The 19866-nt window shown below is 51.2% G+C and overlaps 3 protein-coding genes across 5 annotated transcripts in view; all 3 read left to right on the top strand.

The window, feature by feature from the left end:
* Positions 1-2133: 2133 nt before the first annotated feature.
* LOC113890536 (olfactory receptor 6B2) lies at positions 2134-3072 on the top strand. Its single transcript, XM_027538375.1, has one exon. It carries the CDS (start codon positions 2134-2136, stop codon positions 3070-3072), a length of 939 nt encoding a protein of 312 aa, XP_027394176.1.
* Positions 3073-13683: 10611 nt separating this feature from the next.
* On the top strand, positions 13684-14801 carry LOC113890534 (olfactory receptor 6B2-like). Its single transcript, XM_027538374.1, has one exon. The coding sequence runs from the start codon at positions 13700-13702 to the stop codon at positions 14618-14620; it is 921 nt and encodes a 306-aa protein (XP_027394175.1). The 5' UTR covers positions 13684-13699; the 3' UTR covers positions 14621-14801.
* A 4367-nt stretch (positions 14802-19168) lies between these two features.
* NDUFA10 (NADH:ubiquinone oxidoreductase subunit A10) overlaps positions 19169-19866 on the top strand; it is a 38951-nt gene continuing 38253 nt past the window's right edge. The window contains exon 1 of one of the 3 annotated variants that reach the window (XM_027538104.1): positions 19169-19290. In XM_027538104.1, the coding sequence (XP_027393905.1) occupies positions 19252-19290 (39 nt within the window). In that variant the 5' untranslated portion in view covers positions 19169-19251. The remainder of the gene's footprint in view (positions 19291-19866) is intronic. The other 2 variants (XM_027538105.1, XM_027538107.1) reach the window with 2 other exon arrangements.

Below are 19866 nucleotides of genomic sequence, written 5' to 3'. Positions count from 1 at the left end.
TTATAGGTTATTACAAGATGTTGAGTGTAGTTCCCTTTGCTACAGAGAAGGCCTTTGTTGGTTCTCTATCTTATATATAGTAGTGTGTATGTATCTGTTAATCCCAAACTCCTAAAGTACCCCCCACTTACCCCTTTGGTAACCATAAGGTTATTTTCTATGTTGAATCAGAGATTTTTTATATATTAATATTCAAATAAATCACTTATTTGGGGATGGCAAATATATACAAAGTTTGGGATCGTTTTTGGTCAAAGCCTTTCTGCATCAGCAGGACTCCCGTCATCACTCTGATACGTTTGATCGCCCGGCAGCAGCTTGCGCTCTGAGCACGGGCACGCTTGCTTGTCTGTGGCATTTGCTGTCTGAACGTGCTTCTGGGTGCTACCTCCTGGCTTTTCATTTGAGTTTTGTAACTACACTAAATACACACACACACACACTAGGTCATTGGCACCTAGTTCTCCTTTCGTGGAAAGGAATTTGCCACTTGGTGAAATGAATTGGGAAATCCCCGCACCCTGCGACAGTTTATAAGCCATGAGAAAGCTCTGCTCCTGAGAGAAGAGGGAGATTCATTCTGGTACAGCATCTGAGGCCATGGCTGTCTCTGAAGCATCTCTAACAGTTCTTGTGTTTATATCATGGGGACATGGGGCCTTCTGTCTTGTCAGCTTTCTCAGAAAGTGGAGACCTTGAGACTCTAATGTTGGCCATCCCATGAGTGCCTTTAGGAATTGTCTAAGCTCTTGGCATGTCATTTTCATCTGTGAAATTAAGCTATAAGAAAACCACGGCATAAACCTCTGCCTTTTCTTCTGATGATACTATTTATTTTGTGACTTTCTGTTTTATAGCCTGTTAGAATAGTGTCAGAGGGCAACCCAAAGCTCTAACAGTCCATCTTAATAATTCCGAGTCTCTAGCCTGCACCCAAATGGGCTCACTGTTTCTCTTGTTGACGTCCCTTGGGAAGAGTCGTGGCCTCAGTGTCTGAGGACCCGTGTGTCTTCGTGAGTTCCTGAATTTTTCACCGTGAACCTCAGATTTTCACGTGAAAAATCTGAGCCTTGTTTCCCCATGGCCATGGTGAGGGTTACAAGAGGGAATTTATGTGAGTTACATCTGACATATGATAAGGGCTAGGGTCGGGAAGATCCCCTGGAGAAGGAAATGGCAACCCACTCCAGTATCCTGGCCTGGAGGATCCCATGGACAGAAGAGCCTGGTGGGCTATAGTCTACAGGCTGGCTCTGGGGGACCCACCTGCAGGTGGAGAAAGCGTGCCAGGGCAGCCCCTGGACTGTTCTGCAGACACTGCATGTAGAGCTCTGTCTTTATGCCCCTGTCACACACACCCCCTTAACCCTGGTCATGGGCTCGCTGGGCAGGTGGCTCCTCCCTCAGCGGTGACAGGCCCCTCGAGAATGTTCTGGACTCCCCCACTCTGCTGCCCCAGCCCCTCTGCCTTCTGTTTGCTCTCCTCCGGAACCCCGTTGACACCTCCCCTTGCTGGTACTCCCCGCAGGAGTTTCTGATGTTGTGGGGCTTTATCTTTTCATCCTTTACCAGATCTCAAGGGGGCCTTGAGGTGACAACTCTCTCCTGTTGACCTGGGAGGCTCCTCCTGCTCTTCACACCCCCAGCTCTGTGGAGAGATGCCATGGGTCTGGAGTCTGGCTGCTCAGAGAGACCCATAAACCTTACCAGCCCCTGGTATCCCTTCCTTTTACAAAAGCATCTCTGAAACCAGGTGAAGGACAACTATCTTCCAATGTAGCCAAGGACTGTGGACATCCCTTATGGCTATTAGACGCCTTCGGGAAAGTCCAGCTTATAAAAGCAATCAGATGATTTGAAGATCAACCGGGGGAGGAAATGGGCAGGCTATTCCAGAGCCCCACCTGCTCTCAGGGTGTCCAGTCCACAGGAAACCTAGACCCCCCCCCCACACTGAATGCTTCAGGCTTAACTTAGAGACAGTTTCTGTTCCCCTGCTGTCCAAGGACACAGGCGCCCACTCCTTGGGTCAAAACCCACCCCCAGGCTGACCTCTGCTTTCTTTCCCCAGCCGTCCTTGGCCCTCATCTGGCCTGAAGGTTGTTTGTGGCCCTGGGTGCCCCGCACAAGAGAATGAGGGGGAAGAATGTGACCCAGGTCAGCGCCTTCATCCTGGTGGGCTTCCCCACGGCCCCCCGGCTGCAGTACCTGCTCTTCCTCCTCTTCCTGCTCACCTACCTCTTTGTGCTGGTGGAGAACCTGGCCATCATCCTCACCGTCTGGGGCAGCCCCTCCCTCCACAGGCCCATGTACTACTTTCTGGGCATCATGTCTTCCCTGGAGATCTGGTACGTGTGTGACATCATCCCCAAGATGCTGGACGGCTTCCTCCTGCAGAGGAGGCGCATCTCCTTCGTGGGCTGCATGACCCAGCTCTACTTCTTCAGCTCCCTGGTGTGCACCGAATGTGTGCTCCTGGCCTCCATGGCCTACGACCGCTATGTGGCCATCTGCCACCCCCTGCGCTACCAAGCCATCATGACCACAGGGCTGTGTGTCCAGTTGGTGGCCTTCTCCTTCATGAGTGGCTTCACCATCTCCGTGATCAAGGTCTATTTTATCTCCAGCGCCACGTTCTGTGGTTCCAATGTCCTGAACCACTTCTTCTGTGACATCTCCCCCATCCTCAAACTGGCCTGCACGGACTACTCAACCGCAGAGCTGGTCGACTTTGTCCTGGCCTTCCTCATCCTGGTGTTCCCACTCGTGGCCACTGTGCTGTCCTACGGGCACATCACCCTGGCCGTCCTGCACATCCCCTCGGCCTCGGGCTGCTGGAGAGCCTTCTCCACCTGCGCTTCTCACCTCACCGTGGTCACCATCTTCTACACAGCCTTGCTTTTCACGTATGTTCGGCCCCGGGCTATTGATTCCCGGAGCTCCAACAAGCTCATCTCTGCTGTTTACACTGTCCTCACCCCAATCATCAACCCCTTGATCTACTGTCTGAGGAACAAAGAGTTCAAGGGTGCCTTGAAAATGGCCCTGGGCTTTGGTCGAGCTTCACTGTAGCAGACATGTTGTGGACTTTCATTCTGTTCATCTGAAACAGAATCTGAAAATACACCTCTTCTCTTTGAGGACATTTATTTGTAATCATGGAAATGCATTGCATCGTTGCAGTGCTTCATTTATTTTAAAATTTACTTCCACATCAGTTTTTCCCCTTCAGCTCATGGATGCTGATACAATAGCTGTGGGGATGATAATGCCATTATTTTCTGCATTTTCAGTTCAATTCAGTTTCTTAATCACGTCCAGCTCTTTGTGAACTCATGAACTGCAGCACACCAGCCTTCCCTGTCCATCAAAAACTCCCAGAGTTTGCTCAAACTCATGTCCATTGAGTCAGTGATGCAATCCAACCATCTCATCCTCTGTTGTTCCCTTCTCCTCCTGCCTTCAATTTTTCCCAGCATCGTGGTGTTTTCCAATGAGCCAGCTCTTCACATCAGGTGACTGAGTGACTTCGGCATCAGTCCTTCCAAGGAATATTCAGGATTGATTTCCTTTAGGATGGACTGGTTGGATCTTCTTGCAGTCCAAGGGACTCTCAAGACTCTTCTCCAACGTCATGGTTCAAAAGCATCAATTCTTTGGCGCTCAGCTTTCTTTACAGTCCAACTCTCACATCCATACATGACTACTGGAAAACCCATAGCTTTGACTAATGGACCTTTGTCAACAAAGTTGGGTCTCTGCATTTTAATATACTGTGTAGGTTGGTCATAGCATTCTTCCAAGGAGCAAGTGTCTTTGAATTTCACAGCTGCAGTCCCCATCCACAGTGATTTTGGAGCTCAAGAAAGTAAAGTCTGTCACTGTTTCCATATCAGCTTGCCATGAAGTGATGGGACTGGATGCCATGATCTTGGTTTTTGAATGTTGAGCTTTACGCCAACTTTGCCACTCTACTCTTTCATTTTCATCAAAAGGCTCTTTGGTTCCTCTTCACCTTGTGCCAAAATGGTGGTGACATCTGCATATCTGAGGTTATTGATATTTCTCCTGGAAATTTTGATTCCAGCTTGTGATTCATCCAGCCTGGAATCTCACCTGATGTACTCTGTATAGAAGTTAAATAAGCAGGTGACAACATACAGCCTTGATGTATATACTCCTTCCCTGATTTGGAACCAGTCTGTTGTTTCATGTCCAGTTCTAACTGTTTCTTCTTGACCTGCATACAGATTTCTCAGGAGGCAGGTAAGGTGGTCTGGTACTCCCATCTCTTGAAGAATTTTCCACAGCTTGTTGTGATCTACATACTCAAAGGCTTTGACATAATCAATAAAGCAGAAGTAGATGTTTTTTCTGAAATTCTCTGCATTTTCTATGATCCAGCAGATGTTGGCAGTTTGATCTCTGGTTCCTCTGCCTTTTCTAACTTCAGCTTGAGCATCTAGAAGATCACAGTTCACATATTGTTGAAGCCTGGCTTGGAGAATTTTGAGAATTACTTTGCTAGTGTGTGAGATGAGTGCAGGTGTACATTAGTTTGAACATTCTTTGGCATTGCCCTTCTTTGGGATTGGAATGAAAACTGACCTTTTCCAGTCCTGTGGCCACTGCTGAGTTTTCCAAATTGCTGGCATATTGAGTGCAGCACTTTCACAGCATTAGCTTTTAGGATTTGAAATAGCTCAACTGGAATTCCATCACCTCCACTAACTTTGTTCGTAGTGATGCTTCCTAGGCCCACTTTACTTCCCATTCCAGGATGTCTGGCTCTAGGTCAGTGATCACACCATGATGGTTATCTGGGTCATGAAGATCTTTTTTGTATAGTTCTTCTGTGTATTCTTGCCACCTCTTTTTAATATCCTCTGCTTCGATTAGGTCCATGCCATTTCTGTCCTTTATTTTGCCCACCTTTGCATGAAAATTTCCCTCAGTATCTGTAATTTTCTTGAAGAGATCTCTAGTGTTTCCCATTCTGTTATTTTCCTCTATTTCTTTGCATTGATCACTGAAGAAACATTTCTTATCTCTCCTTGCTATTCTTTGGAACTCTTCATTTAAATGGGTATAGTTTTCCTTTTTTCCTTTGCCTTTAGCTTTTCCTTATTTTATGGCTAGGCAAAGGCAGGCTTCCTCATCTTTGAAATTACCCTGCGCCTTTTGGGAAACAGTGAAATGTATCAGGTCATCTGAGGTTTTCACGTCCTAAACAAAGTGCGGTGTTTTGGGGAATGGAGCCCTTGAACTAGGCAGTGAACCGAGCACCAATGTCCACAGAGCAACGTGTGTCTGGGAATCATCAGGGCCTGTAGATTTTGGTTTAAATGTTAAAGTCCTGTTCCACTCAGGTCCCAGCTAGACTCCACCCCTCTGTCTTCTGTATATAAGCCCCCACCCCTCACATATCACTGCTGAGAGAATGAGTTTTCTTACCGCACAAGGTGATCCTGGTTGACCTGTAACACACCCAGGTGCCCAGGCCACTGGAGAGCCATGTGCAGAGACCCTGGCAGCCCTGCATGGTGCCTGGTGGGCAACCCACCAATATTTATTGAAGGAATTCCCCAAGGTACAAACAAGAGGTTCTAGCCATCTGCAGGGAGGAACCAGGAGCACTAACCCCTCAGCCGCATGCTCCAGGGAGCCCACCAGGTGTCCTGAAGAGGAGCTGGCATCTTAGAAGCAGCATCCCTCAGGGGCGAGGTCACCAAGTTGCCACCTGGGGACCGCAGAGTCAGAATCTTGGGATGTGGGCCCAAGAGAGGTCAGGGCTCTCAAAACATCAGACAGCTTTCCACACGGCTCTGATCGGCTGCAGAGTTCAAACCCTGGTCAGTCAGGCAGTTGGGATCAAAAAGAGATAATCTGAGGAGCACCCACACGACCAGGGCCAGGTTTGGAAACACAAGGAAAGGGGGATGGGCTATGGAGACCACAGACGACCTCAGGGCATTTCAACTGCTCTGTATGGACCACCTCTCTCTGTGGAGGCCCCAGAGATTTGGCTTCCACCTTGTCTCTGTGTCCTGAGGTCTCTACCCCTTAACCCTCCTGGGTCCTGCACCCATAGAGACATGCACAGGCCCTTTCTCATTCACTCTCTCATTAGGAGTCATGTAAAATTCATCAGATTCACACCAGCACGGGGGGATGCCAAGTGAGTGGCTTTTAAAGCCGGTGCCTGGTGCTGCCTGGACCCCCAGCCCATCTCTGCTCTGCACTTGTCCCTTCAGCCACGTGCATTTGCTACCATTTGGTTCCCTTTCTGGTCATCCCTCTGTGCCAGGTCCAAGGTCCATGCCAGATAAACAAGGTGAGGGAGACTCAGCCAGCCACGGCAGCCCTCAGGGTCTAGCGAGGAAGAGATGGCCTGAGTGGACCATGAAACCCCAGCCAGGGTGGGGTGTGCAGTGTCCCCTTGGAGCCTGAGCAGGGAACAGACCCAGTGGGACCACCTAGGTGCAGGTGGGAGGTCAGAGGGGAGGGGCTCCGGGGATCCCGCATCAGCTGTCCCAAGGGCAGGAAGTGTGTGTCCTGGAGACACTGAGCTGCGGGCACCTGATGTCAGTGGAGGGAGACCCCAGGGGCAGGAGGAGGGCGGTCCTAGGAGCGGAGGTCAGCTACAGCCCCGGACCCCCCTCCACCTTGTGAAGCGGCTCATCTGCATCCGGTCCACCCTTGGCCTGCTCGGTCAGACCCCTTGGCCCCATGTGATTTAGCAGAGAGAGTAGGGCACCTCCTGGACCACCCCTCGTCCTCCTGCTCCACCAGCCAGAGCACAGCTCCGGCTCAGCCGAGGTGACTGCAGGCCATGCACAGGGTCCTGAGAGCCTGTCTCCCTCATGGGCAGCTGAGACAGAAACCGGTTCCGTCTCCTGGGAACCCCTCAGTCCATGGCCTTCTCTGGTCACAACTGACTGACTCAACCATTTACTCATTCACGCATGTGTAGCCCAAGAACTGCCTACATGCCAGACAGGAGTCAGACAACTGGCGTTTGATGACGAACAAACAGACAAGAACCCAGCCCCATGCAGCTTGCCTTCTGTGATGGGTAGGGAAACACACAACACACACAAGTAGCATGCTCAGAGGGGTGCTCAGGGGCTCACGCTAAGGAGGGAAAGCCCAGCAGGCCCAGGGGGCCGGGAGACGGTCCCCAAGGTTATCTGCACCCCAGAGCCCATGATTGTGACCTGAGTCCTTCAGGATGGAATCAGGGAAGGATGTGGAGATGAAGAGGTCCCTGTGGGCTGTCCAGGGGGAGACACAGACAGCAGAAGACGACTCCTTGTGACCACAGAGGTAGAGATGGGAGGGATGCGGCCACGGGCCAGGGAGCCTGGAGCCGCCGAGGATGGAGAGGCAGAAAGAACCCTCCTCTGGGGCCTGTGGGAGGAGCCTGGCACTCCCACCCCTGATGTGGGACTCTCAGAATCATTTTCTGTTGTGTTAAGCCTCCTAGTTTGTGGTAGTTTGTTTCTGCGGACCCAGGACACTAATCCCACAGGCAGGAAAACAAGACCGTCCTGGGTGGGTGTGGGGGAAAAGTGCTTCAGGAAGGACAGTCCAGAGGCAGCAGGAGTCCAGAGCTCGAGGCAGGAGGAGGGGCAGGGCCATCTGTAGAGCATGAGGTGGGGGGAAGGGGAGGGGCCAGGGCAGTGGAGTTAGAGCAGAGAGAAAAGGAGGGTCTGGGTGAGACCAGAGAGGAGACACAGGCTCCCACTGGTGGCCCAGCCTCCCTGCCAGGCCCCACCTTCGGGACTGGACACTGAGGAGGTTCTGAGCTGGGAGGACCAGGGACTGAGCCTGTCCCATCGGTTCTGTGACTCTGCGGGGTCAACACATGGCCAGCCGAGCCTCTGGCTTTGGCCTGCACCCCTCCTGACAGCAGCCTGCTGTCCCTCCCCGCCACCCTCCTGGGGATGGAGGTGTGGGACCGAGGGACAACTCAGGGACAGCGGCTCCTCAGGTTGGCCCAGGACACGGCCACCGAGCTGTATGGAGTGAAACGGGGGCCACAAGGTGGACACGCAGACCTGCCCTCAGCTGGTCCCAGAGGCCCGAGGACCCACTAATTGGCCATGTGGGCAGTGTTGCCTGCCTGGCAGGGTAATTGGGCCCTGGAGTCCTTGAGCTCCAACTGAAAAAGCCAAGACTTCTGTGCCTCCCAGCCACCCAGGCAGTTCTCCTCTCCAGAGTGAGTCCCAGTCACACTGGTCCCCGTGGCTTGCCTGTGAGTCATTGGACACCAGGAGAAGCCAGTCACAGAGAAGACCAGAGGACCCCAGTTGGGATCCAGCACCTTCCATGTTGATGCCTGTTGTTTTACTGTGATTCTAGAGCATGGTGTGTACACTGCATCCTGGCTAGTGATTTTGTGTGTGTGTGTGAGAGAGAGAGAGAGAGACTCCACCAGCCATGCCTGCCCCCTCACAACAGCCAATCTGTGGCAGGGGCTGTGCAGGACTCCCCTCTGCAGTCCCATCACCAAGACTCGAGGGTGCTCCAGAAATGGCCCTCACACCTGTAGGCCCTGTGCCGACTACACACTTGTAGGCCCTGTGCTAAGCCCGTTTCTGACATCACCCCCAGCCTCACCAACAGCCTCACATGGACTGGGAAGACCAAGGGCACTTGTCCCCATGCTGCCTCAGGTGCTGTCCAGGTGTTCCCAGTTGCGGGGGAAGCGGCTGCAGGCTGCCAGTGCCGGTGGAATCAGGGAGACCCTGCTCTAAGACTAAGTCTCTAAGACCCCCAGAGGCACGTAAATCCATCCTTCCTGGAAAGGGAATCTTCCTTTGCCCCTCTCAGGTTTTCCCAAAGGACCCAAAAGAGTTTGCATTTGCTGGCCTGGTGGGAGCCTTCTCTCTGCAGCTGCTGGAGAACTTGTTTTGGAGCAGAGGACCCCAGGCTCCTTACTGCTCTTGGACTCTGAGCAGGGGACCAGGCAGGGGTGGGGAGTTGGGGCAAGCACACCAAAAATGCAGGCTGTCTGAAAACCATGTGTGACCCTGGAATGGAACAGGGCCATGAGAGGGACGCAAGACCAAATCCCAGCAGGGCTGGGGTCTGGTTGGCGGCAGGGCATTGGGGTTAAGCCAGAGACCAGAGGAGCTCCAGTGCTGTGTGAGATGTGCCCTCAGAGCGGCGGGCATGTCACTGTTGGGTCCCTCTGCACCATCTTTGCAGCTTGTCTAAAATTCTCCCAAACAAAGGGTTTGCTGCAAAAGAAACCAGCCATTGTCCTAAGTGCAGGGAAGGAGGATGAGCTCCAGTTGTCCTGAATTTCTAAGTAAACACAGTTTTTCACTGAACCAGACAATCCAGTATGAATTATCCAGCACACTGGTGATCAGCTGCTCAGTGGCTAAGTCATGGCCAACTCTTTGTGACCCCATAGACTTCAGCGTGCCAGGCTGCCCTGTCCTTCACCATCTCCCAAAGTTTGTCCTAACTCATGTCTATTGAGTCAGTGATGCCATCCAAGCATTGCATCCTTTGTCACCCCCTTCCACTCCTGCCCTCTCTCTTTCCCTGCATCAGAGTCCTCCCAATGAGTCAGCACTTCCCACGAGGTGGCCAAAGTACTGGACCTTAGCTTCAGCATCAGTTCTTCCAATGAATATTTAGCCTTAATTTCCTTTAGGGTTGACTGGTTTGATCTTGCTGTCCAAGGGACTCTCAAGCATATTCTCCAACTCCTCAGTTCAAAAGCATCAATTCTTCAGTGCTCAGGCTTTTTTATGGTCCATCCCTCACATCGGTACATGATGACTGCAATAACCACAGGTCTGACCACATGGACTTTTGTTGACAAGTGATGTCTCTGCTTTTTAATATGTTGTCTTAGGTACCTGACTGGGTCTAAAGTGAGGGAGAAAAGCATGTATGTAATAGCATTTTGGTGAAACACAGGAGCCTTTATAAGGGAAGGTAATCTGAAGAAATGGCCACACCTAGAGTCTGATGCTGTGTGACGTGGACAGTCATGGACCACAAGGCTCAGGGACTACTCAGGGAAGTGCTGAGCCTCAGCCAGGCCTGTCTGGCTCCTTCTCAGCATCTGCTTGTCCTCGGAAGTGAGGATGCTCCTCTCCTCTGGGTGCAGGAAGAGCCCCTCTCATGGGAGTGTCTTATGACCTGATCCAGGGGAGATGGTGGTAGGGTGGTTCAGGATGACCCTCCTCTCTCTGCCACTTCTCAAACTCCTTCCACTTTGAATGGTCAATGTGCCAGGGAGCCGTGTTCTGGGCTGTGCACACTCAACCCATGTATGTAGTGTGGTTTCCTTGGTTTTATTGCCACCTTTGCACGTCTCTGAGTCCTCTGCCTCCTCAGCTGGAACACAAATGCCATCCGGAACAGGACAATTGCCTCTCCGGCCCTGCCCCCAGCATGTGTTCAAGAAATATGTCTCAAAGAAAAGGAAAATAGGATAGCAATGAGGAGGCAAGAAACGTGTGGGATCTGACCTCATGAGAGCCAACCTGGTGAGACAGAGGCCTCTTCCCAGATGGAGACAGAGGCCAGGAAAGCCTTGTGAGTCCGGGGCTCCCATGTTAGTGCTTCCCCAGCGACGCTGTGTCTTCTCACAGGCTCACTGTGTCCTTTGGGCACATCTGTTCTCGTATTAGGAAGTCATCATGTGCAAATCGAGATGTTGTTATTGTTGTTCAGTCACTAAGTCATGTCTGACTCTTAGAGACCCCATCGACTGCAGCGCAGAAGGCTTCCCTGTCCTTCATCATCTCCTGGAGTTTGCTCAACTCATGTCCATTGAGTTGGTGTCGCTATCTAACCATCTCATCCTCTGTTGCTCCCTTCTCCTCCTGCCCTCAATTTTTCCCAGCATCAGGGGCTTTTCCAGTGACGTATGCCTGGAATTATTCTTCACCACCATACCCTCTGCCTGGGTCCCCTGCACCCAGCATGGTTGTGGGGTGGTGCAGGTGGTGGGATAAAAGCCCACACCTGTCGGGTGTCCAGGTGCTGCACATCCATCACCTCCTACAGCGTGGCAGGGAGATGGACACACCACTGTGTTTCTGGGTCAAAGACTCAGGGGCCTGAGGTTGGGCAAGAGCCTCAGGTGCCGTCCAGGGAAGGCAAGTGGGTAACAGGTTCAGACAGGGCCCGAGGCTGCTCTGCTGAAGCAGAGAGAAGGGGCACCTCCTAAGGCAGAGGGGAGCTGAGCAGATGAACAAGGAGCAGGACGGATGGGAGGGTGGTGGGAGCCAGGGGTCCACACTCAGGGGGGCAGGAAGGCAGTGGTCTTGCACCTCAGAGCCTCCTTTCCTGTGGTGCCACCAGGTGAGTCGGGCTCCGTGAGAAGACCCTCTGCCCTCAGGCCAGTCTTCATCTTGGGTGTTTGTCAGAAGTGGTCTCCTTAGCTCCCCTCCACATGCCACTGGCTCTGTCGTCCCATGCATCTGCCTCCTTACCATAGGCACCCCCTGCCTGCCTCCTCTGGGACAGTCTGCCCTTCATGTCCTGCTAGTTGACCTGAGGAGACAGCCCCGGAGGCCAGCAGAGGCCAGGCTCAGCCTCTGCCCATCCCGTGATCTCCTGAAGCCTGCAGCCCTTTCCTAGAACCTTCTCCACCCTCCCCCAGCCCTACAAGCTCAGTTGCGGTTCTTCCCTTTTGGCTGGTGGCCCTAACTTCCTACAGGTCCCTTTCTTCCTGCTCAGCATCAATGGAACAGATCTGAAGGAAGCTTCCAGGCCTGACGATTGCTCCCTCCTTCCCATCTGATAGAGACCAGTGCTGGCCACACTCCCCCTGACCCCAACTTCCCACTCACTGCCCCAACCCCTCACTCCACCATGCCCACAGTCTGCGCTGGCCAGGAAAGGCAGCCAAGACTTCCTGTGTGTGTGTGTGTATGGGTGTGAGACTGTGAGTGTAGTTGTGCTGTATGAATGTGTCAATGTGTATCTGTGTGTGTACATATGGGTGTGAGACTGTAGGTGTGTGTACAAATGTGGCAGTGTATCTGTGGGCGTATGTATATGGGATGAGACTGAGTGTAGGTGTTGTATGAATAAGTCAGTGTGTATTTGTGTGTGTGTGTATGTATGGATGTGAGACTCTGAGTGTAGGTGTGCTATGTGAACGTGTCAGTGTGTATCTGTGTGTCTGTTTATATGGGTGTGAGACTGAGCGTAAGGAAGTTGTATGAATGTGTCAGTGCGTATCTGCACGTGTATGTGAATATATGAGTGTGAGAATGTAGGTGTGCGTATGAATGTGTCAGTGTGCATCTGTGTGTTTATGTATATAGGGTGAGGCTGTGAATGTAGGCGTGTTGTATGAACGTTTTAGTGTGTATCTGTGTGTGAGTCTGTACATAGGGTATGAGACTGTGAATATAGGTGTGTTGTATTAATGTATCAGTGTGCATCTGTGTGTCTGTGAGTATGTATGGGTGTGAGACCGTGAGTGTAGGTGTGCTGTATGAATGCATCATGTGTATTGTGTGTGTGTGTGTACATATGGGTGTGAGGCTGTGAGTGTAGGTGTGTCGTATGAATGTGTCAGTGTGTATGTGTGTGAGACTGTGGTTGTAGGTGTGTTGTATGAACATGTCAGTGGGTAACTATATGTCTGTACACATGGCTGTGAGACTGTAGATGTGTTGTATGCACAAGTCAGTGTGTATATCTGTGTGTACATGGCTGTGAGACTGTGAGTGTAGGTGTGCTGTATGAACGCGTCAGTGTGTGTCTGTGTATGTATGGGTGTGACAATCTGAGTTTAGGTGTGTTGTATGAATGTGTGACCGCATATTTGTGTGTATGTACAGTTTGAGACTCATGGTGGAGGTGTGTTGTATGAATGTATCAGTGTGTACTGGTGTGTGTGTATGTATGGGTGTGAGACTGAGTGTAGGTGTACTGGATGAACGTGTCAGTGTGTATCTGTGTGTGTGTGTATGTATGGGTGTGAGAATGTGAGTGTATGTGTGATGCATGCACGTGTGAGTGTGTGGGTATGACCATGGGTGGGGGCATGGGTTGAGGGTGGGAGCGGCAGGTCACACCACCAGAGACCTGGAGACCCTTGCTCACCTGCAACAGCTTCTCAGGCCCTGACAGCACTTCCCTCTGGGGAGGGGCAGGCATGACCCCAGTCACACCCAACTTGCCTTCCCTGTGCACCTTTCTGCACCAGGGCAGGGCACCGCAGAGGTGGAAGAGCAGCTGCCATGCATAAAACTTGGGAAAAACGAAGTTCAATATGTTTTCCTCATGCTTCGTCCTGATGCAGGTGGTGGAGGCAGTGGATGCTAGTGGTGGCCGAGGAATCCAGGCTCATGTTCTCTTGTAAAACATGCCCTACAGCCAAAGATGGGGCTGATACATCCATCCTGGGTCCCAGACACACATCCCGATGGGCCGTGCAAAGGATCTCCTCTCTTAAGTCAAAACAACTACTCCTTGCATGTCCACTCTCCCTAGATGTCCTCTGTCATTACCTCTAAATGTATGCAGGGCTTTTCTAACACAAAACATGGAAATACTGTTATCATTGCTCCCCTGCTGTCTGAGGAACCAGGCATCACCTCCTTGGATCAAAACCCACCCCCAGGCTGACCTCTGCTTTCTTTCCCCAGCTGTCCTTGGCCCTCATCTGGCCTGAAGGTTGTTTGTGGCCCTGGGTGCCCCGCACAAGAGAATGAGGGGGAAGAATGTGACCCAGGTCAGCGCCTTCATCCTGGTGGGCTTCCCCACGGCCCCCCAGCTGCAGTACCTGCTCTTCCTCCTCTTCCTGCTCACCTACCTCTTTGTGCTGGTGGAGAACCTGGCCATCATCCTCACCGTCTGGGGCAGCCCCTCCCTCCACAGGCCCATGTACTACTTTCTGGGCTCCATGTCTTTCTTGGAGATGTGGTACGAGTCTGACATCATCCCCAAGATGCTGGACGGCTTCCTCCTGCAGAGGAGGCGCATCTCCTTCGTGGGCTGCATGACCCAGCTCTACTTCTTCAGCTCCCTGGTGTGCACCGAATGTGTGCTCCTGGCCTCCATGGCCTACGACCGCTACGTGGCCATCTGCCACCCCCTGTGCTACCAAGCCATCATGACCACAGGGCTGTGTGTCCAGTTGGTGGCCTTCTCCTTCATGAGTGGCTTCACCATCTCCGTGATCAAGGTCTATTTTATCTCCAGCGCCATGTTCTGTGGTTCCAACGTCCTGAACCACTTCTTCTGTGACATCTCCCCCATCCTCAAACTGGCCTGCACGGACTACTCAACCGCAGAGCTGGTTGACTTCATCCTGGCCTTCCTCATCCTGGTGTTCCCGCTCGTGGCAACTGTGCTGTCCTACGGGCACATCACCCTGGCCGTCCTGCACATCCCCTCGGCCTCGGGCCGCTGGAGAGCCTTCTCCACTTGCGCTTCTCACCTCACTGTGGTCACCTTCTTCTACACAGCCATGATCTTCATGTACGTCCGGCCCCAGGCCATTGATTCCCGGAGCTCCAACAAGCTCATCTCTGCTGTTTACACTGTCCTCACCCCAATCATCAACCCCTTGATCTACTGTCTGAGGAACAAAGAGTTCAAGGGTGCCTTGAAAAGGCTCTGGTCTTAGGCCAGGTTTCAAAGCAGCACAGTTTTTCTATAGTCTAATTTATGATGGTAATAACACCTTATCTTCCACTTGAGAATTGTTTGCCTATTCCAACATCATGAAGATATTCTCCTGTGTAACTCCAGAAGCTTTGCTGTTTCACCTTTGTCTCGATTTATAGTCCATCAGAAAATGATTTTTATTTACAGTATGAGATCTGGGTTAGCATTAATTCTTTTCTATATGCATATGAAATTGACCAGAACCCACTCTTTGTTGAAAAGACAATGCTTTGCCCTCTGCAAAATCACCCTTTCCATAAACCAAATATCTATCTATTCTCATCTCTTTTGGACTCATTTTGTCCCATGGTCTGTTTGTCTATTCATGTGTATTATGCTCTTGATGTCAAGCCCAAGAATTCTTTCCCTAATCCTAAGTCCTGAAGGTTTTATCCTATGACTTTTTTCTAAGGGCTTCATAGCTTTGCCCCTACAATGAAGGGCCATGATCCACTGTGAGTCAGTTTTGTATAAGGCGTGATGGGCATATTAAGGTTTGTTGTCCATGGACGTCCAGCTGCTGTAATGCCATTTGCTCAAAAGCCTGTCATTCCTTTGCTGAGCTGCACTGCATCTTTGGAAAGCATCGGTTGACAATACTGGTGCAGATTTATTTCTGATCTCTGTGTCAGTCCTGTCAGGACCACATGGTCTTGATTAACGTAGATGCAGAGTAAATCCTCAACAGTGGAGGAATGATCCCTCCCACTTCACTCTTCCTTTTCCAAATGGTTGCTGCTCTTCTAGGGCCTGGACAAGTGAATTTTATTACAAGCTCATCTACATCAATAAAAACGTTGTTGATATTTTGACAGGACTTGCGTTAAACTTACAGATCAGTTGGGGGAGAGTTCTCATTGTTTCTCTGTTGAGTCTTCTCATGTTGTGTAGCTTTCAGCATACATATCCTGTATGTTTTGCTAGATTTGTATGTCTTTGCTAGATTTGTATGTCTGTGCTAGATTTATACCCAAGTATTACATTTTTAGAGCAATCATAAGTGGCATTGCATTCTTTTTGTTTCCCCTTGTTTTTCTGTTGGTATATAGAAATGCAGTTGATTTTCATGTTGATTTTGTAACCTGAAATCTTGCTGAATTCACTTATGATTTTTTGTAGGTTGCTTTGAGTTTTCTACATAAACAATACATGTTACCTATGTATACAGATAGTCTTACTTCTTCCTTTCCAATCTTTATGCCTTGAAAGTGAAAGTGTTAGTCATTCAACCGTGTTCAACTCTTTGGGACCCCATGGACTGTAACCCACCAGGCTCCTCTGTCGTGCATGTGATTCTTCAGGCAAGAATACTGGAGTGGGTTGCCATTTCCTCCTCCAGGGAATCTTTCCGACCCAAGGATCAATCCTATGTCTCCTGCATTGGCAGGTGGATTAACGCTGAGCCGCCAAGGGAGCCTGCAGATATTGCAGCCTGTTTCTTATTTTAGAAAGAGTAGAAGGAAAGCATCAGTCTTTCACTATCAAGTATGAGGTTTGCTATAGGTTTTTATAGATATTTTTTATCAAGCAATTAGTAAATTGTTGCACCTTATGTGATTTCAGGATAATGCAGCTATAATATTTTTGTTACAATAAGTCCCCTACATACAAACATTCAAGTTGCAAACTCTCAACAATTTGTTTGTGTGTCCAATCACACAAGTAGAACTGTACACAAAGGTTGCAGCAGCTATTCAGAATGCAATCCAATGCTACCGTGTCATCTATGAAGAGAAAAAGAGGTACTATCCAGACATCATCGGATCATTTTTTTCCAAGAGGCTGGATAGAACTGAATCCAGGAAGGAACCATAACCTGTGTGATCCATGTCATGTGTGAGTGAAGCAGCAGCTCACCCTCCATCTCCTGTTGCTGACGATCCTCCAGTTCTACTGTCTCCCACCTCCTCTCTCTCCTCCAGTCAGTAGCTCTTCTCGCCTGTTGAGTCCATGCCAGCCCTTGCGTGCCAGCTGTTAGTATGCACTACTGCACTTTTCAAGGCACTGTGTGTGCTGTCAGGTTAAACATGCTTTTTGTTTGCTTGTTTTTTATATATTGTGAAAAGTATTATAAAGCTATTACAATACAGTATTAGTCAATTGTGTTAGTTGGGTATCTAGGCTCACCTGGTTGGATCTAGAAACGTCTTAGGACTCAGAACAGAACTCATTCAAGTGCAGGGGCCTTAATGTATTGTTGTTTTCAAAGTATCTCATACTGATCCAGAAAATCCAACTTTCTCTCTTATAAGCTAATATTGAACTTCTGCTCATTTGGTTTCACTGCTGTAGTTAAGTGATTATACAATTGCTCCAACTGAAGCTGGACAGATACGCTAGAGACTCATAAATGGAGCTCCTTTGGAAGGGACATCCCCAAGCGCACTGCTTCCTCTCCTTGTTTCTGGATACGGAATGGCAGCACCTGGTCGTGGCTGGCTGTCCAGATCCCAGAACAAATATTCACGTGTTACTATTAGGGACATCGAACATATCATTTATTTCTGTGCACCAACAGCTCAACTTACTCTAGATACAAGAGTATTTCTGTGTAACTGAGTAAGGTTTGGTTTTAAAAAAGTAGTTGGGGAAACATTATATATAACAAACCATGCCTTCCTACAATATTCATCATAAGCATTAGGGTTAAGAGCCGTGAGGAGGTATGCCCCTGTGGACACCATCTCCTGCTCATGATCTATAGCTGGACGCAGGAACCAGGGAGAAGAGGAGACCAGGCCTGGAAAGGCCCTTGACAGAAAGGCAGTTCCCAAAATAGAGTGGTGGGTGTGGGGCCAAGGAGACTGACCATGTGATTCCATTTGGGGGAGCTGTTTCCAGCTGGCCCCAGTGGTAAAGAATCTGCCTGCTAATGCAGGAGATGAGGGTTCGATGCCTGGGTCAGGAAGATCTCCTGGAGCTGGAAATGGCAAACAGCTCTAGTATGCTTGCCTGGAAAATCCCTTGGACAGAGGAGCCTGGCAGGCTACAGTGCATGGTTTAGCAAAGAGTCGGACATGATTGTGTCTGTGTTTGCATGCACGTGTGTGCAAACGTGCACGTGCGCGTACACACACACACACATGCTGTTTGAGAAAACTTAGTACAGTGATACCTCAGGACAGTGATATTTAACTTAAGGTTATTTTGTTTCCACTGAGATCTCGCTCTCTTTTTCACTATGCCATCAGTACAAAGTTAATAAACACAGAACTTGGTCTTGGGAAGTGATAAGAAGGGTGTGTGTTTGCTTGGGTGAAGCAGGAAAGACAACCAAGTACTGGAGCGACTATGCAAATTGGCTAGTGGCACAAGGCCAGAGAACCTGACAGGGAGGCGTCCCCACCCTCACCCCCCACACCCCAAACTTCTCAGACATACTGGCAAGGACATGGGGCTTTCTAGACATCACAATGTGGAGCCAGCACTTGGGTAATAAGTGGTGACTCCACCGGGCCAGATGGCTTGGGGCTACCTGGTCACACCTGGTCATCTAACTGTATTTGAGGCACACCTGTGCTGTGTGAGGAGTCTGCTTGGGGCTGAGGGCACAGTGGTGCAGGATCTGGACACGGCCGTTGCTCTCGGACAACGTATAGAGCCGTGTTTCTCTCAATGTGGGTCATTCACATCAGAACTAGCTGGAAGCTTGCTAAACAGATTTTAGAGCCCATCCCAGATCTTCTAAATCAGACCCTCCGGCATTGGGGGCTGGGGATCTGAATTTTGGACAAGCAGTTCTCTTACTGGAAACACATCCATTGAAAGGACATTTGTTGTGACAACTCCATGACCATTCTGAAAAGCTGAAAACCGAATGAATGTCAAACAACACTTAGGGTATTAAAAACAATACGCCTGAGGAGGAGGAGGTGGAGGAGGGTGAGGCTTGTGAGAAGTTTCAAATGTCAAGTGTAGTAGGAAAGAAATCATCTCAAGCCCCGTGGGCCGGGAAGGGCGATCCTGTTCCCGATCCCTCGTTGAGAGCCTCTCTGAGGATCACGCTTGTCCGGCGTGCGCTCTCACACCGTCCCTCCTTTCACCCGCTGACCGCCCTCCTAGCCTCCGGTGGTTTGTGAGCTGCGGAGACACTTTCAAGATGACTCTGGGTTGCCCTGCAGCCCTGGGGAGTCGGGGGGTGGGGTGCGCCCTGGACGCGGATGAGGCGCGGTAGTAACTACCGGGCCCGGGGCGGCTTCAGCTCCCCACACTGTGCCACCTCAAAACCCGCGGCGGGCGGGCCTCCCTTTAGGATCCAGGCGGCGAGAGGACCGTCCCTCAGAATCCAGGCGGCGGTCGAGCCTCCCCTGGGAACCTGGGCGACGGGAGGACAACCCCTCAGAACTCACCCCTCAGAACTCGGGCTGCGGGCAGGCCCTAAGACGCCGGGTCGAGGCGGACGCCAAGGGAGACCCCTGGCGGACCAGCCCGCGGCTGCGCGCTGTGCGCCTGCATTCGCCGCCGGAACATTCCCGTCAGGCGCGGCGCGGACACCCAGCCGTGACGTCACGGCGGCGCGCCGGCAGCGGGAGAGGACCCTGTCACGACCGCGTCCCCTCGGGTCCTTGAGCCGGTGCAGACAGCGGAGCCATGGCCTTGAGGCTGTTGAGACTTGTCCCACCGCGCGTGGTGAGCCGGCGGCGGGCGGGAGCTGCGGGGGGCGGGGAACCTGTTTTGTCCTCCTGGCGCCGCCCCTTCCTCGCCTCCCCGGGCTTCCCAGGTCCCTTCCTGGCGGTGGATCCCACTGTCCTCTGAAGTGTCTGGTCGTGCATTGCGAGGGCAGAGCTTGCAAGAGCCGCCAGCTTCTTCAGGCCATTTTCTCTCAGCTCCAAGTAGAACGTGGGGCTCGGAGGTGAATGGGCTGCCTGGCCGCCCGGCAGGGGGAAGCCAGGTTACAGCGGTTACGGGGTGGGCGAGTGAACTGGTGTGTTGAGCCGGGGCCGGGGGCGTGCGCGCTCATTCACTCGTTAACTCCTGAGGCGGCGCTGTCAGTGGCCGGTAAGGGGTGAGTGACGGAGAGCAGAAATGGCAGAAGGCGTTCAGGTCCGATCTGGAAGCATTAGGAGACCTTCTGGAATGACACTGTTCGCAGAGCCAGCAAGACAAGCAAAATGAGTTGTGTCAGGAAAACCAGTTTATGACAGTGACTGCATCTTAGCTTCTGTGGCTCCTAGTGACTGGAGGAACGTTGGTGGCTGTGGCAGC

The sequence above is a fragment of the Bos indicus x Bos taurus genome, chromosome 3 (assembly GCF_003369695.1).
Source record: "Bos indicus x Bos taurus breed Angus x Brahman F1 hybrid chromosome 3, Bos_hybrid_MaternalHap_v2.0, whole genome shotgun sequence".
Classification (NCBI taxonomy): domain Eukaryota; kingdom Metazoa; phylum Chordata; class Mammalia; order Artiodactyla; family Bovidae; genus Bos; species Bos indicus x Bos taurus.
Note: the sequence above shows the minus strand (reverse complement) of the source record. Positions and strands in the feature narration are given on the sequence as shown.